Raw genomic sequence first — 24,188 nt, 5'->3', positions numbered from 1 at the left:
TTCACCACAATGCAAAGACCCTTCTTAGGTGAATAAATTTCCACAAGAGAAATCCCTTAATCATGGTCTTATATGTATCCTGGGCACAGGAATGAATGCAGCTATAATATAACCAAAAAAAGAAACATTGTACAGTTTTATTGATCAAGAAAAGCAGTCAAAGTACAAATAATGAAACAAACAAACAGGAGCAGGCTGCATAGCAATGCAATATTTGCACAAGCCTTTGTACTATAAAGATTTGGTAGTCAATTAGAAGGACAAATAATTGGAGTGCATTTAATAGAACACCACTTCAGTTGGTCCCCAAATAATTCAAACACCAATAAGTTCTCGTTTCCATTGTATTAGGTTCTCCTGTACTACATATAAATGTAGAGAAGGGTGGACAAGGGACTTCTTTCATCTCTTCCAATACCATTTGTAATCCTGATATTTTAGATGATTTAAAAAACAAATACGGAAAAATACTTCAAAAAATGTTCACCTTTAAAGATTGTAAGATAAATTGAATGCAACAAAATGAAATATTCTAGCCAGTCTTAGTTTTGTCATTTTTCTTTTACCTTTAACGTGAATAACAGATTTTAATAGTGAAATCAGAATCAAACCTCTGGACTTAGTTGATACAATTTTTTTTATTCTTTCATGGGATGTGGGCATCACAGGCAAGGACAACATTTGTTGCCCATTCCTAATTGCCCTTGAACTGAGTGGCTTGCTAGGGCATTTTATAGGGCAGTTAATTGTGAACCACATTGCTGTGGAATGGGAGTAGGCCAGACCAGGTAAGGATGGCAGGTTTCCTTGCCTAAAAGGCATTAGTGAAGCAGATGGGTGTTTAATGACCCATCAATAGATAGCTTCAATTAGTTGAATTAAATTCCACAGCTGCACTGGTGGAATTTGAACTTGTCTCCCCAGAGCATTAGCCCAGGCTTCTGGAATATTAGTCCAGTAACACTACCATTATGCCACCATCTCTCACTAATGGTATCCTCACTTTCCCTCCTTCAGCCTCTGCATTGCATGAATTCGCATCATCAATAATTTTAATTTTCATCTCAGCTCACCTTTTCACTGTCTTAGTGTTCTATCTTAATCCTTTATTCCACTAAAACTCTCCCACCCCATATTTCTGGTCACTCTCTCAGCCTTGTCATCTCACATGATCTCTCTCCTCCCATCATCTCGAACACAGGAAAAGCTATCTCTGAGCATTTCCTTATATTTTCCATCTTACCTGGGAGGTGGTGGCATAGTGGTATTGTCACTAGGCAAGTATTCCAGAGACCTGGGGTAATGCTCTGGGGACCTGGGTTTGAAACCCATCACAGCAGATGGTGAAATTTGAGTTCAATTAAAAAAATATGGAATTAAAAGTCTGATGATGACCTAAAAAACCTGTCTGGCTCACTAATGTCCTTTAGGGAAGGAAATCTGCTTTCCATACCTGGTCTGGCCTACATGACCCACAGGAATGTGGTTGATTCTTAAATGCCCTCTGAACAAGGGCAATTAGGGATGGGCAATAATTGCTAGCCAGTGACACCCACATCCCATGAACAAATTAAAAAAAAGTCTCTACCAAAGCCACTTCCTTTTGTGTAACCCACCTTAAAAACTTCAAATTCCCAATTGCCTAGGCTTCAATTATCCATTTGTCACATTATTTCTGCACTGTCAATCTGCTTGATTACTCCTTCAATTCTGCCTTTGCTGATGACACCAAACTTGGTGGGAATGTGGCTGAGATGAGGAGGCTGCTAAGAGGCTTCAAGGCAATTTAGACAGGTTGAGTGAGTGGGCAAATACATGGCAGGTGCCCATGGCTACGTTCGCGGCCAGGTGTCCCTAGAGAGGGAGCACGCGGTGTCTGCCGGCACTCTCGAGGCCTTTTGTGCTCGGTGGGCACCGCGGGGACTGGGGTGTTTTATTGACCCCCTTAATCACATTTTGGTTTAAAGTTTGAAAGTTTCCTTTAAACTTTGTCCTTGGTTTTACAGCTGACCTGAATTAGGGGCTGTGATTGATTTGTCCTTCAATTTTTTAATTTAGTTTAATTGTTTTAACTCTAAAAGAGTTACATGGCAGGTGCAGTATAAAGTGAATATGCATTAAGTTATCCACTTCCGTAAGAAAAACAGAATGGCAGAGTATTATTTAAATTGTCATGGATTGGGAAATTTTGACATACAAAGGGACCTGGGTGTCCTTGTACACCAATCACTGAAAGCAAGCATGCAGGTACAGCAAGCAGTTAAGAAGGCAAACAGTATGTTGGCCTTCATTGTGAGAAGACTTGAATACAGGAGCAAGGGTGTCTTACTACAGCTGTACAGGGCCTTGGTGAGAGCACACCTGGAGTATTGTGTGCAGTTTTGGTCTTAGATAAGAAGGGTATACTTGCCCATAGAGGGAGTGCAGCGAAGGTTCATCAGACCAATTCCTGGCATGGCAGGATTGTCTTATGAGGAGAGATTGGGTTGACTAGGCTTGTATTCATTGGAGTTTAGAAGAATGAGAGGAGATCTCACTGAAACATATAAAATTCTGACAGGGTGGGACAGACTGTGTGCAGGGATGACATTTCCTCTTGCTGGGGGGAGGGAGGGGGGTCCAGAACAAGGGGTTACAGTCTCGGGATACAGGGTAGCCCATTTAGGACTGAGATGAGGAGAAGCTTCTTCACTCAGAGGGTGGTGAACCTATGGAATTCTCTAATTCAGAAGGCTGTGGAGGCCAATTCACTGAATATATTTAAGAAGGAAATAGATAGATTTCTGGACTCTAAAGGCGACAAGGAGTGTGGAGAGAGTGCGGGAGTACGGCTTTGAGAAAAAGGATCAACCATGATCATATTGAATGACGGAGCAGGCTCAAAGGGCCGAATGATCTACTTCTGCTCCTAGTTTCTATGTTTCTATGTTTTTCCCAATAGAATCCTTACTCTCTCATCAGGTATCGATCATCAAGCCCATTGCCACTGGACATGTTTTCTTAAAAATGTATGGTCAGTATGACCAGACAAACTTAAGTGACATATTGTTGCATTTTGTATTGGAATAATACACTGAGAACCAGCTGGTATCATGCGCCTGTCTGATCCATTGTAAGCGTTGGCTCATAGTTATGGTTGTAATAAACATCGTCATTATGGGTTCTTGCTCCTGATTGCTGTTCTATAGACCTTGCAGGAGATATGTCAGGACAGCCAAACACGTCAGGATCAGGTTGGGTTCCTAAGCTTCCACGAGTATCCTGTCCAGCCATATTCACTTGGGTGAGGTGACCAGTGAATGTGGAACCTCAGGGGAGAGTTTACATCTTCAGAATACCATTGTAGGGGGGGGGGGGGGATTTAATTTTGCTATCATTCTGTGGCTCAGCGGGTAGCATCATTGTCTACGAGTCAGCAGGTCAATAGTGGAGTCCCACTACAGAATCTTGAGTTTTGACTGAGGCTGAAGTTCCAGTGCAGTGCCGCGGCAGTGCTGCACTGTTAGAGGTGCTGTCTTCCAGACATTAAACTGAGACCTTCTCAGGTGGTCATAAAAGATCCCATGGCCACTATTTCAAAGAAGACCGGACGGGGTGGGTGGGGTCAAGCTCCCCTGGATCTCTTGGCCAATATTAGCCATCATCATCAATGATTTTTAAAAATAATGTAAGTTTTTTTCTTTCTTCCGGCTAAGCGAAAGAACGTTTAGTTATTTGTAATTATTGTTATTAATGTTTTCCACGCAAACAGGTACAAAATACCACACGAAAATAATCAACGCCAGCAAAAGAAACACAAGCCACCTTATGACCGCTCGAGCATCAATTTAAACCGCTCAACAGCACGCGCCCGACCGTTGGGGTGTGTGTGCGCGCGCGCGCGCGCAAGGTCAAGCGACCTCGGACACGGAGCGCGCGTGCGGGAGGGGGAGGGGCGGTACAGTGCGTCGCGCCTAGGGGGGGGAAGGGGGCGGAGATCATGGGAATTCGACCAATGGGATGAAAGCATCTTTACAAGACACCCCCCCACCACCCCCCCCCCCCCTCCCTCCCCTTCCTCCTCCCCCTTCCTCCCTCCCCGTCGTACTCCCGCCCTCCTTCTTGGTCCAATGGGAGAGGTCGATGTTAGCGCGAGCCCTTTCTGCTTGTTGTCCGTCGCTTTCTCCTTCTTGAGGCGCTGTCGCCGCACCCTTCTCCGTGTATATGTGCTCAGAGAGGCGGAGTTAGAGGAGGAGGAGGAGGAGAGAAAAATAAGAAAAGAAAGACGGGGCAGCCCTTAGGTGGAGGAGGAGGAGGAGGAGGAGGAGGGGGGGGGGGGCGGGGGGAAAAAAAAATATCCCCACCCCTCATTTTTTTTTTTAAAAAAAAAACCATACACAACCCACTCGTCACCTCAAGTAAAAGCCTGGCGGTGGTATTTCTCCCCTGGAAAGGTAAGGAGCTGCATGCAGCAAAGGGCCGAGTCAGCCGTTCATGTAGATTCGCCCGTTAATGTAAACCCGGCGACTGTAAACTGATGGCCCCGCCGCAGCTAAAAGGGTCAGTGCCATGTTACTGTGGTGGCGGTTCTCACTGACTGGCTCTTCTCGATGTGTGTGTGTGTGTGTGTGTCTGAATCCCCCCTCCTCTCCCCTCCCCTCCCCTCCCCTCCCCTCCCCAATTGCGAGTCCCTTTATCGTCAATCGGTTTTATTACCATCCATTTTCTTTTCCCCACTCTCCAGGTAAACGCTGCGTTTCCGCCCGCCACCAACCTACAGGCTCCCTTTGAGCTTCGCGTTAACCACCAAAGCTTTAATGTTAACAAGAATAAAACCCTCCGCAGACGCACGCGCACGCGCGCGCGCGCACGCACGAATCGACCCCGAGCGCTGCATCCTGTCCGTTTGCACTTGAATTGCATGGTATGGCCCTGTGTCAGTTCATTGGATTACTGCAATGTGAAACATGACAAGGTGCACGATGTCGATAAATATAATCGTGTTTTAGTAGTGGTAGTAGTTGTTGTTGTTGCTGCAATCCAGGAAGTGGAAGAGAAATAGCAAGCCTTGTGGTGTGTATGATTTAATGTGACTCCTTTTAGTCGAAGATATTCGTGGGTGGAGAAGTCGATCAGTGTCCCTGCATTTGTAGCATTCCACCTTTTTGCAATTCGCCTGCTTCGTCTGTGGGCTTTATGCAGCTTTCGAAATGATCGACTGTCCCGATGCTGCTAGTTTGTATGATCGGTTCATGTACTGTATGTTCGGTTTTTATTGTAAATATTATTGACTTAAATACATTTGCTTTTGTTTATAACGTCAGGCTTAGCGTCACTGATCTCTAGTCAATGTAACGTATATGCTTCAATGCAGTGTGTTCAAAAAGGGCCCCTGGGATGAGACTTGCTTTTTTTCAGTTTTCCAGGCCTGAGTCGTAGTCCTGACTGATTTTGGACAGGGTCATCAATATTTAATAAAATGGGTGGTTTGAGGGTGTACAGTAGGAAACCTACCGCCATGTATTTCAATGAATGGGACTATTGCCAATCATGGATGGCCAGTGGATCTTAATCAGATGACTGAGGTTACCTTGAGAGCAATGCTCAAATAATAAGAATTTAGCTTCATATTAAATCATTCTCCCTGCCCAACCTCCATCCCCACAGAAAAAAACATGTGAGTTCAATGATGATCACTAAAAGGGAGATCTTTTGACCCATTTTGTTGTTTCTTTCATAGTAAACTCTGAACCCTCTCCAACCCCCTTAATCCCATCACATCCTTGAACTGTGCATCGGGGGGAGGGGGAATGTGTTTTTGCCGCCTTACCCAGCCTGGGAGACCTTTTGGATATAAAATAAAGCAGTGCTTCAATCTTGAACTTGCCTTTTTTTTACTAGTTTACTTTGTCTTGCAGATGTGGCTCAGAGTTAATTAACACTTTACATGTCACTTAGTATATAATGTCCTAGCTCATTGGTCTGTTTGTAAGGCTGAAGTTTTTTAGCCTTCATAATCCAATCCCCTGATCGTGGGCAAGGCTTTTGGCTTTTATACTGCTTCCATAGCTTGAATGTTCACCTGGTTCTTCCATATTCAAACTGAACAGAGGATTCAAGGTGTGGCTTAATTAAACACTATATAACTTCAGCATGATGGCTTCATCCTTATCTGTAACTTGTTACAGAGGCTACAATTGTATCATACAGTGTTAGATATAGGCTAAGGAGGAGCTGAATTTTGTGTTTGAGACAGATAAAATGTTAAAAGTATTGGCTCTTACTGTATTTCCTGCTTTCAAGCTGGATGACGGTGCTTCAGCTTTCACAGTTCCATTATTGTGAAGACCATTTAATTTGTAACTTTCCTGCTGGAATCCTATTTGTTAGCCCTATGTTTGAAGTGGACCAGATGGTTGTCTTGGGGAGGATTCCAAAGTTGTGAAATCAGTGACAACAGAACATTTTGGCTATTTGAAATGATTTCAGATGTGGGCCAAATGTCGTCTTTTAGAGGTTAACTTCATAATTCTCCTTTGCCATCCTTCCGCATGCATCGATTTTTGACCTCCAACTTATTTAAATAACAGAATCAACCATATTAACACTTCTGCAGTCAGTTGAAAATAATGGATCATGCCTGTAAGAAAATTGTTTACAGTTTCAGTTATTTCAATTATTAAACTCAAAATACCTCTATTACTCTTAAAATATCATTGAGAATTTTAGTCACTTATATAACTTTGTATTTAGTTATAAAATACACATGGTAGGATTTCTTTTATACCATCAGTATAGTTGATCAGATAATTCAGTCAATGGTTGCCTTCAGCAGATGGCTGTGTGCAGTTTTAGGCTTAATCTTTTTAGCTAGGTCAGCTAGACAAAATATAGGCTTACTAGGATTTGCTTTAGAACTCTGCTTTTGCTTGCTGCCAAGTTAACTGTTTCAGTATTTAGCTATTACATTGGGTAGAGAAACAAGATTTTTTTTTAATATATTGACTGTGATGTTTAGATCTGAATTGAAGTTCATAGGCTTTAATTATAATGTTGTTTTCATCTGAGGAGCTTGTCATTCTGTGCATTTACCAGACACCTGTCAATGAGTATGAAATAAGCCATGAGTGTGTGTCTGTCTGTGGCTCTGTATTTTGCTGTTGATGTGTTTACATGGGAGGAGGCTGTTTTGCTCTTCACTCCCCCCATCCCCCCAAATTTGTGACTCCTCGTCTTTTTCCTGCTGTGCTCTTAAATATATTTAATTTTAATAAGACATGGTTTTACTTCTCAATACTGTTTTGGAGTGTCTAAATGATGAAAATTTATTTCTATTTGGGAGGAGCAAGATTTAGTACTTAGTATGGGTGTAGTATAGTGGTAGACGCCTCATTCGGGTATGTCCAAGCTGTTAATGACTTCATCTTCTGCGAATCGTCTCATGATGAAGAGTCCAATGCGGGATCAGCTTGTGCATCCACAAAACTTACAGTTCACGTTGTTATTGTTGATGCTTGGGGGATCTTCTGCAGCTGGGCCACCTCTGGCCTGTCTCTTTGGGGTGGTGGTGTAGTATAGGTCTGAGGTCAAGACTTGAGTCAAGAATCTGCAAAATCCACATCAAAATGAGATTTTGCATTATACTTTTACTTCTCTTTAAAACAATTGTCCAAGCTATTAAAACCATAATTGTCATTTATTCAGTTTAGTCACGTGTCTGTTTTCCCAAAAATCTATTATAGCACCTATCCAGAATGTCTCAGAAGATCCCTTATACATAACAAGGGTCAAAATAATTTTTTTTCGGAGGCTTTTGTTTGGTTTCAGGGGCTTCTTGAAGGTAAAGCAGATCTAAAGATTTAAGTTAGAAACCAAACTGCTCTTGAAGCAGGTAGTTGTACACACTCTGTCTCCATTAGAGGATGTTAAAGAAATGAGAGACTCAGTGCTGGGCAGACAGCCAAGGATCCAACAACAGTTAAACCATTTTCTTTCATTCATTCCCCACCCCGAAGCCCGTCATCCAGCTTTAGTCGCTGATATTAAAGCAAACTCAAGGCCTGGAAGTTCAGGCTCTTTTGGATTGACTGGACTCCCAAATTTTTCTACACATCAAAACTAAAATAAAACACATTCACAACAACAGCCACAAAATGCTTATACATAGCCACTTCTATAGCAGAAACATTGAAAGAAAAACCTAAGGGGAGCAAAAAAAAAACTGGATTTCTCTTACAATAACTTTTTCCCTCCAACCCAGATCTCTATTTTAAATGTTAATCACAAAATAATTTGCTGGACAAATATAAAAAAGGAACAGTTTGGGTTCCACCAGGATCACACAGCTCCTGACCTCATTACAGCCTTCAAACATGGACAAAAGAGCTGAACTGCAGAGGTAAAGTGAGAGTGACTGTCCATGACATTAAGGCAGCATTTGACCAAATGTGGCATCAGTGAGCCCTAGCAAAACTGGAGGTTCTTGCAAGCTGTGTAGACGAGAGCAGGGACTACACTGAGATGAGGAGAAATTTCTTCACCCAGAGAGTGGTGAGCCTGTGGAATTCGCCACCACAGAAAGCAGTTGAGGCCAAAACATTGTATGTTTTCAAGAAGGAGTTATATATAGCTTTTGTAGCGAAAGAGATCAAAGGATATGGGGGGAAAGTGGGAACAGGCTATTGAGTTGGATGATCAGCCATGATCATAATGAATGGCAGAGCAGGCTCGAAGGGCCGAATGGCCTACTCCTCCAATTTTCTATGTTTCTATGTTTACAGGGAGGATGAACGAACTGACCGTGGTACAGGGAGCCATTCAAGTCTGGGGAGGAAATAGGAACGTAGTAGTGGTAGGGGACAGTATAATTAGGGGATAGATACTGTTCTCTGCAGCTATGAGCCTGAGTCCCGAAGGCTGTGTTGCCTGCCCAGTGCCAGGGTTAAGGACATCTCCTCCTGGAGAGGAACTTAGAGTAGGAGGGTAGGGATCTAGTTGTTGTCGTCCAGTGACGTTGATAGGACTAGAAAGGATGTTCTGCTGAAAGAATTTGAACAGTTAGGAGCTAAATTAAAAAGCAGAACCTCCAAGGTGATAATTTCGGGATTACTATCTGAGCCATGGGCAAACTGGCATAGGTTAAATAAAGTCAAGGAGTTAAATGCGTGGCTCAAAAATTGGTGCGGGAGGAATGGGTTTCAGTTCATGGGACACTGGCATCAGTACTAGGGTAGAAGGGAGCTGTTCCAGTGAGATGGGCTTCACTTGAACCATGCTGGGACAAATGTCCTAGCGAATCGAATAACTAGGGCTGAAGAGAGGGCTTTAAACTAAATAGAGTGGGGGAGGGTTCTGGAGAGGGGATAAGTAGGCTTATAAAACAAAAGGATATGGCGGCATTGCTGGCCAGCTACTTAGGAAATTATACCCAGAGTGTGACAGGAAGGGATAGAGTGTATAAACATTTTTTTAAAAAAGCAGCAAATAAGTCAAAGGGGAAAAAATGGTAAAAAGGCAAAATTAACTTAAATGCACGTAGTATTCGGAACAAAATAAACGAATTAATGGCACAAATAGAGATTAATGGGCATGATCTTATAGCTATTGTGGAGACATGGTTACAAGATCATTAAAGCTGGGAACTAAATATTCAGGGGTATGTGACTTTTCGAAAGGACGGAAAGGCTGGTGGGATAGCTTTGTTAGTACGAGATGGAATAAGTATGATAGCATGAAATGATCTTGGATTGGAAGATGTGGAATCCATATGGGTGGTGGTAAGAAATAACAAGGGGAAGAAGGCACTGGTGGGAGTAGTCTATAGGCCCCCGAACAGCAGATATGCTGTCGGACAGAGAATAAATCAGGATATAATGGGGGCATGTAAAAAAGGCAGTATATTAATCATGAGTGACTTTAATCTCCATGTAGATTGAGAAAATCAAATTGGCAGAGGTAGCCACGAGCAAGAATTTATAGTGTATTCGGGACAGTTCCAAGAACAACATGTTGTGGATCCAACCAGGGATCAGGCTATTTTGGATCTGGCAATGTGTAATGAGGCAGGTTTAATAAATGTCCTCAGAGTAACAGAACCCCTAGGAAACATTAACCATAACATGGTGGAATTTAGCATTCCGTTTGAGAGTGAGAAACTTAGTTCGGAAACACCTGTGCTAAACTTAAATGTACGTAGAAACTAGGAGCAGGAGTAGGCCATTTGGCCCTTCCAGCCAGCTCTGCCATTCATTACGACATCATGGCTGATCATCCAACTCATTAGCCTGCTCCTGCTTTCTCCCCATATCCTTAGATCCCTTTCGCCGCAACAGCTATCTAACTCCTTCTTGAAAATATACAATGTTTTGGCCTCAACTACTTTCTGTGGTAACAAATTCCACAGGTTCACTACTCACTGGGTGAAGAAATTTCACCTCATCTCACTCCTAAATGGTCTACCCCGTATCCTCAGACTGTGACCCCTGGCTCTGGACTACCCCACCATTGGGCGCATCCTTCCTGCATCTACCCTGTCTAGTCCTGTTAGAATTTTATAGGTTTCTATGAGATCACCCCTCGTTCTTCTGAACTCCAGCGAATATAATCCTAACCGCCTCAATCTCTCCTCGTATGTCAGTCCTGCCATCCCAGAAATCAGTCGGGTAAACCTTCGCTACATTCCCTCAATAGCAAGTACATCCTTCCTCAGGTAAGGAGACCAAAACTGCACACAATATTCCAGGTGTGGTCTTACCAAGGCCCTGTACAATTGCAGCAAGACATCCCTGTTCCTGCACTCGAATCCTCTGGCTATGAAGGCCAGCATACCGTTTGCCTCCTTTACCGCCTGCTGCACCTGCATGCTTACCTTCAGCGACTGGTGTACGAGGACACCCAGGTCTCGTTGCACATTCCCCCTCTCAATTTATAGCCATTTATTCAGATAATAACCTGCCTTCCTGTTTTTGCTACCAAAGTGGATAACCTCACATTTGTCCACATTATACTGCATCTGCCATGCATTTGCCCACTCTCAACTTGTCCAGATCACACTGAAGCATTTCTGCATCCTCCTCATAGCTCACCCTCCCACCCAGCTTTGTCATGAAATGAGGGTAGAGTTGGCTGGAGTGGACTGGGAAAGGAGTTTAGCAGAAAAGAAGGTTGATGAACAATGGCAGACGTTTAAGAAAATAGTTCATGACTCACAACAAAGATATATTCCGGTGAGGAATAAAGATTGTAAGTGGGGATAAACCAACCATGCTCAACCAAGGAAGTTAAGGACAGTATCAAAGTAAAAGAAAAAGCATACAATGTAGCAAAGGTTAGTGGTAAATCAGAGGATTGGGAAAGTTTTAAAAACCAACAGAAAATGACCAAAAAAATAGTGACAAAATAAACTTTGAGAGTAAACTAGCAAGTAATAGAAAAACAGACAGTAAGAGCTTCTTTATATATAAAAAGGAAGAGAGGCCAAAGTGAACATAGGCCCCTTAGAGAATGAGGCTGGGGAGGTAATAATGGGGAACCAGGAAATGGCAGAGGAGCAGAATAAATACTTTGCATCAGTCTTCACGGTAGAAGTCACTAATAGCATACCAAAAATAGTAAATAATCATGGGGCAAAAGTTGGGTGGGGGGAGAGAGAGAGGAAATAAATACAATAACTATCACTAGAGAAAAAGTACTAGGGAAACTAATGGGGCTAAAGAATAATAAGTCACCTGGATCTGAGGGTTGCATCCTAGAATATTAAAGGAAATAGCTGCAGAGATAGTGGATGCACTGGTAGTAATCTTCCAAGAGTCCTTGGATTCTGGAAAAGTCCCAGAGGATTTGAAAACTGCCAATGTAACGCCCTTGTTCAAAAAGGGAGGGAGACAAAAACAGGTTACTATAGGCCAGTTAGCTTAACATCTGTCATTGGGAAAATGTTGGAGTCTATTATAAAGGGTGTAATAGCAGAGCGTTTAGAAATGCATAATCTAATCAAGCAGAGTCAGTATGGCTTCATGAAGGGTAAATCATGCCTGACAAATTTATTAGAATTCTTTGAGCAGGTAACAAACAGGATGGATAAAGGGGAACCAGTAGATGTAATATATTTGGATTTCCAAAAGACGTTCGATAAGGTACCACACATAAGGCTACTTAATAAGATAAGAGCCCATGGTGTTTGGGTTAGTATATTAACATGGATAGAGGACTGGCTGACCACAGAGAGTTGGGATATGGGGGTGCATTTTCAGGATGGCAACCTGTAACTTGTGGAGTGCCACGGGGACCAGTGCTGGGGCCACAATTATTTATAATATATATTAATGATTTGGATGAGGGAAATGATTGTACTATCACCAAATTTGCGGATGGCACAAAAATAGATGGGAAGGCAAGTGGTGAGGATCAGAGTCTACAGAGAGATACACACAAGTTAAGTGAGTGGGTCTGGGTCAAAATGTGGCAGATGGAATATAAAGTGGGAAAGTGTGAGATTATGCACTTTGGCAGGAAGAATAGAGGAGCTGAATATTATTTAAATGGAGAAAGACTGAAGAAAGCTGCAGCACAGAGGGATTTGGAGCTCCTTGTGCATGAATCCCAAACAATTAGCATACAAGTTCAGCAGGTAATAGGTAAGTCAAATGGAATGTTGGCCTTTATTTCAAAGGGAATGGAGTTTAAAAATAGGAAAGTCATGCTAAAACTATACAGGGCACAAGGTAGAATAGAACCTAGAATACTTTGAACAATTCCGGTCCCCTTATCTAAGGAATGATATACTGGCATTGGAGGCAGTCCATAAGGTTCACTAGGTTGATCCCAGGGATGGAGGGATTTTCTTATGAGGAGAGGTTAAATCGATTGGGCCTGTACTCATTGGAGTTTAGAAGAATGAGAGGCAACCTTATTGAAAGGAGGCTTGACAGGGTAGATGCTGTTGTTTCCCCTTGTGAGAGAGCCTAGGACCAGAGGGCATAATCTCACATTAAGGGGGCGCCCATTTAAAACAGAGATGAGGAGGAATTTCTTTTGTGGGTAGTGAATCTGGGGAATTCTTTATTGCAGAGGGCTGTAGAGGCTGTGTCATTAAGTATCTTCAAGTTTGAGATAGACAGATTTTTAATCAGTAAGGGAATCAAGGGTTATGAGGAAAAGGCAGCGAAGTGGAGTTGAGGATTATCAGATCAGCCATTATCTCATTGAAAGATGGAGCAGGCTCAGTGGGCTGAATGGCCTACTTCTGCTCCTACGTCTTAAGGTTTGATGGAGTCAATGGGAATCAGGGCGAAAACTGTCAGTCATTTGGAGCCATACCTAGCACAAAGGAAGATGGCTGTGGTTGCTGGAGGACAATCATCTCAGTTCCAGGACATCACTGCTGGAGTTCCTCAGGGTAGCGTCCTCAGCCCAGCCATCTTCAGCTGCTTCAGCAATGACCTTCCTTTCATCATAAGGTCAGAAGTGGGGATGTTCGCTGATGATTGCACAATGTTCCACACCATTCATGATGACTCTCATACTGTAGCAGCCCGTGTCCAAGTGCAGTAAGACCTGGACAATATCCAGGCTTGGGCTGACAAGTGGCAAGGAACATACGCACCACACAAGTGCCAGGCAATAACCATCTGCAACAAGAGAGAATCTAACTATCTCCCCTTGACATTCGATGACATTACCATCACTGAATCCCCCACTACCAACATCCTGGGGGTTACGATTGACCAGAAACTGAACTGGACTAGCCATATAAATACTGTGGCTACAAGAGAGGTCAAAGGCTAGGAATCCTGCAGCGAGTAACTCACCTCCTGACTGCCAAAGCCTGTCCATCATCTACAAGACACAAGTCAGGATTGCGATGGAATACTGACCACTTGCCTGGATAAGTGCAGCTCCCACAAGACTCAAGGAGTTTGACACCATTCAGGATGGTGCAGCCCACTTGATTGGCACCCCATCCACAAACATTCATTCCTTCTACCACTGATGCACAGTAGCAGCAGTGAGTATCATCTGCAAGATGTACTGCAGGAACTCATCAAGGGTCCTTCGACAGCACCTTCCAAACCCATGACCACTACCACCTAGAAGGAAAAGGGCAGAAGATCAATGGGAACAACACCATCTGGAAGTCCCCCTCTAAACCATGCACCATCCTGACTTGGAAATATATCGCCATTCCTTCACTTGTCGCTGGGTCAAAATCCTGGAACTCCCTCCCTAATAGCACTGTGGGTGTACCTACATGACAGGGACTGCAGCGGTTCAAGAAGGCAGCTCACCACCGCCTTCTCGAGGGTAATTAGAGATGGGCAATAAATGCTGGCCTGGCCAGCGATGGCTACATCCCCTGAATGCACATTTTTATAAAGCCACTGGGAAGGATTTAACATATTTTTCCTTTGCTTTTGGTTATTGATGTTCCAACAGTACTTTGTAAACATGAAAGCCAGGCCCAGGAGGAGGGTTTTAAAAGGAAAGTTTGTTGTTTTAAGAAAAAGTTGGGCACATCATATACATAAATACACAAGTCAAGAGGGCATTCAGAGTACATACCTTCGCCATGCTTTGTTCACTCAGCGTTGTTTCAATTACACAGCTCTTCCTTGAGGCTTTTCTCTATTGGTTGATGCTCTTTAATTAAGAGCTTTCATCTCACTGAGAAGGCTTCAGGCTAATCCACGTCCAACAACCTGTTCTGAAAACTCTGCTTACATTTTGACAGTTGTGACAAAGTCCACCACAGCAGCAGAGACAATTCATGACATTATAAAGCAATCAACCACATTCTAAATCAAACAATCCAAAGCATGCTTAAAATAAAAAGCCAATTTGTCTTATCCTCCAGTGTTTTAAAAAAAATCCAAGGTCCGGATCTGCATCTTCACCAAAAGCTAATCAGTTATTCCATATCTGTGTGCCAATTTTCATTAAAATCTGTCCATTAGTTTTTGAAATGTATTTTTTACAAACAGGGGCTAAAACATTACCCCCACCTGCCTTCAATGGCGGAAGTAATTTTAAAAAAATGCTGTAAGCGTGAACCCCTCCCCCTTCCCCTGTCCTGAGAAGCCTCCACTTTTGAGATGAGCTTGCGTCCACACATTGCACCACCACTAAGACAGCCTAGTTCCATCTCTGTAACAACACCTGATTTCACCCCTGCTTCAGTTCATCTGCTGCTGAAACCTTCATCTGTGTCTTTGTTACCTCTCGACTTGACCATTTTAATGCTCTCCTCCTCAGCCTCCTACGTTCTACCCTTTGTAAACTTGAGGCCATCCAAAACTCTATTGCTCATGTCCTAACTTGCACCAAGCCCCATTCCCCCATCACTTCTGCCTTCGATGTACTACATTAAGGTTGGCCAAATCTGAGGGGGGGAGGGAGGAATAAGGGATACTTTGTATTGGGCAAGCACAGGCACAAAAGATGCAGACACAAGAGAAATCCAGGACAAGTGATGTCCCAGGAAGCTCAGACCCAGGATGTGAGACAAAAAGGCAATTTCCGGGACAGCTCCAGAAAATCCAGAACGGTCAGGCACCCTGCCTATATTGAGCTCCCAGCTAAGCAGTGCCTCGATCTTAAAGTTTTTTATCCTTGTTTTCAAATCTCTCCATGTCCTTTCCCTTTGTATCTCTATAGTCTCCCTTAGCCTTATAACCCTGAGAGGTATCTGTCATTATGATCAGCCATGATCATAATGAATGGTGGAGCAAGCTCGAAGGGCCAAATGGCCGACTCCTCCTAGTTTCTATGTTTCCATGATTCCCTTGAGCATCCGTGATTTTCTCTACTTTGCCAACAGTGACTTCAATTGCCTAGGCTGTTAGCTCTGGAACTGCCTCTCCACCTTTCTTTCCTCCTTTTAAGGCTCTCTTTAAGCCTATCTCTTTGTCTTAGTTTTTGATCAACCGCCTTAATATCTCCTTGTATCTCAAATTTTGTTTTATAAATCCTCCTGTGAAACTCCTTGGGATGTTTTATTATGTTAGAAGTATTATATAAAGGCAATTTGTTGTACTAATTTGTTAGAAAAAAGATCATCAGATTATGTCCTGTGAATTTGCTTAACACAATTGAAAAGATATGCTGTTTTGAGACCACAGGTACTATAAATAATGTAACATTCTTCAGTGAAGATATTATTGTGTGTTCCTTTAAAGCTACAAATAAATCGATAGATGATTTATTTCTTTTATTTTTCTCAAGTGTGATCACAAAGTTTCATTAGACAGAGTGCAAAATGTTTGAAATGCGTGCAGAAGTACTGTATTTTATAATGTTTCTACTTGGTACTGACCTTTTCCAGTAGTCGTATATACTTAGCAATGCTGATGAATAATGTCATACTGCACTATCGGGCTTGTGACTTGCTTTTAAAATTAACATTCTTTCTTTAACCTTGTTTGATGTGACCTAGACGTGGAGTATGCTGTCTCTTTTCCTTCATGCTTCCCCCAAACATGGAACTTTGATTTTGACTGTGATCTTGCCTTTTAAAAGTCCCAATTTTATACTTTAGTTACTAGTTTGAATGTTTACAGTTGATGTATTAATTCTAGTTTGCAGGTTCTCTTTTTCCTCTGTATGAATTGAGGAAAACATTTATTTGCATACATTGTCTTTCTGTCTGTGTGGTTGGTGTATTTAAATGTTGGATAGCAGCAGTGAATTGAATGTACAATGAGTTTAAGCATCAAGTTTCTTATTAGCATTGCAAAAACACTTTTACTTTCAGAAACCAGCATGTTCACTTTTATATTAAGTGCAAATATTGTAGTTCCCCTTAAACTCAGTGTTATGAAGGATCTTATTTTTGCTGCTGCCAGCTTCATTTGTACTTTATAAGTAATCACAAAGATGGAAAGGGTGCCAGATTATTTTCCGGTTTTTCTGTGTAAAGTAAATGTTCAACAGAACAACTGTAATGAATGATTAAGACTAAGTAATGCACTGTCATGACTCTTGACTGCATATACACCAGTAAAACAAGTGTTTGGAAGTGTTAAGTATTTGAGATTTTGCCCACGAGTGTATAATACAAATTTAAGTGAAACCATTTTTGACTTTATTTGGAATAATTAAACAGATGATATATTGAGATTTTTGGGCAATAGAGTTTATTAATTAAGTTCATCAGCAACAGTTACATTTTTTGATGTCTAAGACCTGAAAAGTATATTGGCATTAAAACATTTTAATCCATTTTTGTGTAAATTACATCTGTCTTATTAGCCTCTAATTCACCCTGGGTAGGAAGGATGAAACCAGTAGGTGAGTGTTTACTCATCTGTGTGATTTTGATCCCCAATGTACAGCATTTGATATGTTTTAAATTCAGAATAGACCTGGATTGACTTAATCAATACTTTCAGCTTTTGTCATTTATCTTGAATGTTTTATAGACACATGCAGAATATTATAAATTCCTAAACAAAAACAGAATTACCTGGAAAAACTCAGCAGGGCTGGCAGCATCGGCGGAGAAGAAAAGAGTTGACGTTTCGAGTCCTCATGACCCTTCGATTATAAATTCCTGTTGGCTTTGCACTTCCTAATTCTGCATAAGTATTGGTTTGAATAGACAAATGTAAAATTGTGGTCTGCAGTGAGAGAGTTAAATTTGTTTGAATTCATTTTTTAAAAAGATTTAGTAGCTGGAATTTCAGTGCCTTTGTGTGGCAGTGATCCATTTTTCAATATCAGTAAGTTTACCTGCAAAATAGCAATACAGTAGAGAAAGACTGAAGATTAGCATTTCAATGAAAAATATAAATTTAAGATCTTTTCTCAGTCAAACAAATGGAATGGGGGCTAAAAAAATCTAGGTTATGTGATTGGAGCAAATGCTTAATCTCGGGGAAATCTAAAATTTATATTTTAAATGGGAAACGGTGCTTGCATTATATTTCTCCATAAATCGATTTACTATCTCAGTTTCTTGGTTGAACCAAACATGATCAGTTGTACTTATTAGAACCAGTTAAACTTCATATACGACTTTCTTTTCTAAATGCATGTTTGGAACTGTAATGGTTTACATTTAGAACTTTTTTTTTCTTCAGTTATTTTTAAATGCTTGGCTTAGTATTCATTAGTTTTTACTAATGAAAAAATTTGAGGTTTATATGGTGTACTTTTTTAAAACAAAAGTTTAGAACCCACATTATGCCTCTATTGCAGCTGTCTGATTATTATAAATAAGACATAGGAAATGTTGGCAGTAAAAGAAAAAAGTCGATTCCAAAATTTTTGCAAGCTAGTGTGTCCTTCTCCATATTTTTTGAAAACACAAATCTACTGCACGTCTTTTAACTTTGCTGTTACCCTGTTCTGACCCCTTGCTGCCTTTGCCACAAGGTACTGCATTTCCGTTAATGGGAGTCAAAGAACAATGGTAGCAAGTCTTCATGATCAAATACGAAAATTGCAGCTACATTTGAGTTTGACAGTGAGGGCTTACTATTTGAAGTTCTTATTAATCTTATATGATAATTCTTCAAAGATTTTGAGTTGTAATTCATAGGACTGTGATGTGCTTGTTTCAGAAAGCAGTAATTTGGTGACATCTGTGGGTATAATAGCCTAGCATTTACGTTAGTGGATTTAGCAATCCAGAAGTCTGGACTTATGATCTGGAGACATGAGTTCAATCCCACTGTGGCAGCTGGGAAATTTTAAATTCAGTTAATTAAATGTGGAATCAAAAGTTAGATCCAGCAATGGTGACCACAAAATTACTGGATTGAGGTTTTAAAAAAAGCCTATCTGGATCATTAATGTCTTTTGGGGAAGGAAATCTGCCATCCTTACTTGGTCTGGCCTGCATGTGACCCCAGACCACAGCAATATGGTTAACTCTTAATTGAGCTTTGGGCCGTGGCTCAGTTAGTAGCACTTGTACTTTATGTATCAGAAGGTTGTGGGTTCAAGTCCCATACTAGGTTGGCACTTCATTGTAGTACTTGGGGGAGTGTTTGAAGTCCCTTCTTTTGGATGAGTCCTTTACACCAAAGCCCTGTCTCCTCTCTTGGATGGGTATAAAATGCACTGTTTTATCAGTTGGACTACAGTTCAAGAAGGTGGCTCACCACCACTTCATGGGCAATTGGAGATGGGCAGCATATGCCATCATTGCCAATGATGCTCACATCCTATGAAAGAATAAAAGCCTCTTTGAGCCCCCTACCATCTTGGTTAGCAGGGTCATGTCAGACTTTGGACTGGTTACCCCTACCATTTTGGGGTGGTCCCTGCATTTTAACCCTGCAAAATCCCTTCACATTTTTTTTATTGCCCATCCCTAATTGCCCTTGAGAAGGAGGTGGTGAGCTGCCAACTTGAACTGCTGGAGTCCATGTAGTGCAGGTACACCCACAGTGCTGTTAGGGAGATAGTTACAGGATTTTGATCCTTTGATCTGCCTTTGGGTAGATCATCACTACAGGCCTACTGCCCTCATTCAGCTGATGACTTAGTTATATCAAACCACTACACCAAATAACATTAAAACCAGACTGAACAGTCAGTAATAGGCGCAACAAAGGCAACCCAGCCTAGTCAACTCTGCAAAGTCCTCATCACCTAACATGTAGGACTTGTGCCAAAATTGGGAGAGCTGTCCCACAGACTTGTCAAGCAGCAGCCTAACGAGGCCATACTCTCAGAATGATACCTTAGAACTGATGTCCCAGATCCTTCTGCCATTACCTTTGTTTATGTCCACTGGCTGGTCAGACTTGAGAGGTGATAGCACAGCGAGAGACATATGGGATGGAGTGGCTCTGAGAGTTTTTAACATTGACTATCAAACCATGAAGTCTCGTGACCTCAGGTCAAACAAGGAAACCTCCTGGTTACCACATATCCCCTGCCTCAACTGATGAATCTGTATCCCTCCATGTTGAACACCACTTGGAAAAAACACTGAAGGAAGCAAAGGTGTAGAATGTACTCTTGGTGGAGGACTTCAATGTTCATCGTCGAGAGTAGCCTTGTAACACCGCTACTGATTGATTTGGTTAGGTCCTAAAGGACATATCTGCCAGACTGGGCCTGAGACAGATGGTGAAAGAATCAACATGAGGGAACACTACCTTGATCTCATTTTCACCAATCTGTCCATGACAGTATTGGTAGGAGTCTTTATGGAGATGAAGCCTTGTCTTTGCACAATAAGGCAACACCCCATTCTGTTGTGTGGCACTAGCACCAAAGAGATAGGTTCGGAACAGATCTAGCAGTCACATTGAATCCATGAGACACCATGTTCCACCACAATCTGTAATCGCATGACCAAGCATAATTTCTCACTCCACCATTAATATCAAAACATATACCTTGGCTCAATAAGGAGTGTAAAAGAATATGCTTGAAGCTGCACCAGATATACATAAAGTGAACTGCCAACTTGCTAAAATGACAACACAGAAGTAACTGCATGCTAAACAGTGGAAACAGCATGCTTGTAGACAGGTCCATCTTCAGCTAGAAGTGGTGAGTTGATAATCCATCTCTGTCTCCTCCCGAAGTCTCCACCAAATTTGATTCCCTCCATGTGACATAATTGAGATGATTTTAAACGTAATGGACACATCAAAATCTTTGGGTTCTGAATGACTCCCTGACTGTAGTGCTGAAGACTTGTGCCACAGAGCTAGCCACACATCTAGCTGACCAATTCCACTACATCAACAACACTGGCGTCTACACAACAGAACACATTACAGTGTGCTTGCACATGAACAGGGGAGAGCACTCTTCCTGAGTGAGACACAGCCAGAGTGAGTGCGGGTTTTGGCAATTTGGTGCACAGTGGGAGTTTGGTGCAGAGGGGAACAGGTGCACTTTGCATTTTTTTCCTTTGCTATCCAACTTCTTAAATTGTCAGAGAGTGGTCTTGCCCTGCTGTAGCAGTAGAGGCTACAAGTGAAAGGAATGACTGGTAAGTAGTGGATAAGGTCAGGTAAGTATTTAATTCTTTACTCGCTTATAGTTTAAGGTCTTTTTGTGGTTTATAGTTTGTATATTCTAAAGTAATGAGGATCAGGAAAGAAGGGAAAAAAGCAAAAAACTGCAGATGCTGGAAATCCAAATCCAAAACAAAAACAAAAATACCTGGAAAAACTCAGCAAGTCTGGCAGCATCAGCGGAGAGGAACACAGTTAACGTTTCGAGTCCAAATGACCCTTCAACTGAACTAAGTAAAAATAGAAGAGAGGTGAAATATAAGCTGGTTTAAGGACAGGGTTGGGGGGGGTGGTAGGACAAGTAGAACCAGTGATAGGTGGAGATAACCAAAAGATGTCACAGACAAAAGGACAAAGAGGTGTTGAAGGTGGTGATATTATCTAAGGAATGTGCTAATTAAGGGTAGAAAGCTGGACAAGCAAGGTACAGATAGCCCTAGTGGGGGTGGGGTGAGGGAATCGATAAAGGCTAAAAGTTAGAGATAAAACAATAGATGGAAATACATTTAAAAATAATGGAAATAGGTGGGAAAAGAAAAATCTATATAAATTATTGGAAAAAAAACAAGGGGGGGATCGGAAAGGGGGTGGGGATGGAGGAGAGAGTTCATGATCTAAAATTGTTGAACTGAATATTCAGACCGGAAGGCTGTAAAGTCCCGAGTTGGAAGATGAGGTGCTGTTCCTCCAGTTTGCTTTGAGCTTCACTGGAACAATGTACAACAGGCCAAGGATGGACATGTGGGCATGAAAGCAGGGTGGAGTGTTGAAAAGGCAAGCGACAGGGAGGTCTGGATAATGCAGACAGACCGACGGTGTTCTGCAAAGCGGTCACCCAGTCTGCGTTTGGTCTCTCCAATGTAGAGGAAACCGCATTGGGAGCAACGAATGCAGTAGACTAAATTGAGGGAAGTGCAAGTGAAGTGCTGCTTCAGGAACGCAGGGCCCTAGAGTAATTGATTTAAAAGGTTTAATTTAAAGGGATAATTCATGGCAGGAGAACTCAAATCTGTGGTGTGCTCCATGTGGGAAGCTGGGGACACTTCCAGTGCCTGGGACTAGCATGTGTGCAGGAAGTGTGTCCAGCTGCAGCTCCTGGAAGCTGGGGTTTCAGAGCTAGAATGGCGGCAGGGGACACTGCGGAGCATCCGCGAGTCTGAGAGCATTGTGGATAGGACATTTAGAGAGGTGGTCACACTGCAGATCAAGGGACTTGAGGAAGGAAGGGAATGGGTGACCACTAAGCAGTCTTAAGAGAAACAGACAGGTAGTTCAGGAGTCCCCTGGGGTCCCGCTCGCAAATCGGTATTCCCTTTTGGAGGCTAATGAAGGTGCTGGTTCCTTCAGGGAGTGCAGACAGAGCCAAGCTTCTGGCACCATAAGCAGCCTGTCTGTACAGGAGGGGAGGAAGAGCAATAGTAATAGGGGATTCTACAGTCAGGGGAACAAATAGGGGCTACTGTGGCCGTCACTGTGACTCCAGGATGGTGTGTTGCCTCCCTGGTGCCAGGGTCTGGGATGTCACTGAATGGCTGCAGGGCATCCTGAAAGGGGAGGGTGATAAGACAGAGGTCATGGTACATGTTGGTACTATTGACATAGGGAGACAGAGGGATGAGGTCTTGCATCAAGAATTCAGGGAGTTCGGCAGTAGACTGAAAAGCAGGACTTCTCAGGTTGTAATCTCTGTATTACTCCCAGTGCCACGTGCTAGCAAGCTCAGAAATAGGCGAATAGCGTATATGAATACGTGGCTTAAGAATTGGTGCAGGAAGGCGGGTTTTAGACTCCTGGATCACTGGAGGCATTGTATTATTAGTTAAGGAGTCAGTTACTGCAGTAAGGAGAGATGATATCTTGGAGGGGGCATTGAATGAAGCTTGTGGGTAGAATTCAAAACGTCAACTCTTTTCTTCTCCGCAGATGCTTCCAGACCCGCTGAGTTTTTCCAGGTAATTCTGTTTTTGTTTTGGATTTCCAGCATCCGCAGTTTTTTTGTTTTTATCTCTTTGTGGGTAGAGTTTAGGAATAAAAAAGGGACAGCCACATTGTTAGGTGTTTATTATAGACCCCCAGATAGTGGAAAATTGAGCCAATATGTGCACAATTCGCAGAGGTGTGTAAAAACAATAACAACAGGTGATTTCAACTTTCCCAACATTAATTGGGATAAACATAATGTTAAGGGCTTGGATGGAGTGGATTTCTTGAAATGTGTACCGGAGAACTTTTTAGGTCAATATGTAGAGGGTCTAAGAAGGGATGGCGCAGTGCTGGACCTAATTCTGGGGAATGAAGCCGGACAGGTGGCTGAGGTGGTGGTGGACGAGCATTTTAGTGATAGCGACCACAACATGGTACAATTTAAGCTTGTTATGGACAAAGAAATAGACAAGTTGCAAAAAGAATGTTTTGGATTGGGGGAGAGTAGATTTTAGTAAAATAAGGCAGGATCTGGCCAATGTAGACTGGGAACAGCTACTTGTGGGGAAATCTACAGAAGAGCAGTGGGGGGGGCATTCAAAAAGGAAATGGGGAGGGTACGGCTCAACATGTTCCTTCTAGTGTGATAGGAAGGAGGAACAAGCCCAGAAAACCATGGATTACCAGATATTCCGGATACAAAGAGAAGAAAAAGAGAGGCTTTTAGCACGTACAAGGGGAGCAAACCAGTGGAGACATTAGTAGAGTATAGAAAGTGCAGGGTGGAGCTTAAGAAAGCAATTAGAAGAGCAAAGAGGGAGTCTGAGGAAGCTCTGGCTGGTAAAAGTAGGGAAAATCCCAAGATATTCTATAAGTATATCAATGGGAAGAGGATAACCAGGGAAAGAGTAGGGCCCATTAGGGACCAAGGAGCAATCTATGGGTGGAGCCAGAGGATATCGGTAGTGTTGAACGAATACTTCACATCTGTCTTCACCCAAGAGAATGAGGATGAAGGTTTCAAACTCGGGAGGAGTGACTGCGAGGTTCTTAAGCAAATTGATACAGGGAGTGACAAGGTATTGGCGGTGTTGGCAGGCTTAAAAGTGGACAAATCTCCAGGTCTGAATGATTTGTGTCCCAGACTGCTGAGGGAGGCAAGGGAGGAGATCACAGGGGCTCTGACCCAATTTTTTAATTCCTCTCTGGCCACGGGGGAGGTGCCAGAGGACTGAAGAACAGCTAATGTGGTTCTGCTATTTAAGAAGGGTTGTAGAGATAAGCCAGGGAACTATAGACCAGTGAGTC

The 24,188-nt window shown here is 42.4% G+C and overlaps 1 protein-coding gene across 10 annotated transcripts in view; it reads left to right on the top strand.

Moving 5' to 3' along the window:
• Positions 1–4,327: 4,327 nt before the first annotated feature.
• The window catches only part of add1 (adducin 1 (alpha)), a 199,944-nt gene continuing 180,083 nt past the window's right edge, over positions 4,328–24,188 (top strand). For 2 of the 10 annotated variants that reach the window (XM_041186146.1, XM_041186147.1), the window contains exon 1: positions 5,098–5,218. In XM_041186146.1, the coding sequence (XP_041042080.1) occupies positions 5,190–5,218 (29 nt within the window). In that variant the 5' untranslated portion in view covers positions 5,098–5,189. Of the gene's footprint in view, positions 4,434–4,895; positions 5,053–5,097; positions 5,239–24,188 lie in introns of those variants that run through there. The other 8 variants (XM_041186143.1, XM_041186142.1, XM_041186144.1 and 5 more) reach the window with 8 other exon arrangements.

This window comes from Carcharodon carcharias, chromosome 4 (genome assembly GCF_017639515.1).
Source record: "Carcharodon carcharias isolate sCarCar2 chromosome 4, sCarCar2.pri, whole genome shotgun sequence".
Classification (NCBI taxonomy): Eukaryota; Metazoa; Chordata; class Chondrichthyes; order Lamniformes; family Lamnidae; genus Carcharodon; species Carcharodon carcharias.
Note: the sequence above shows the minus strand (reverse complement) of the source record. Positions and strands in the feature narration are given on the sequence as shown.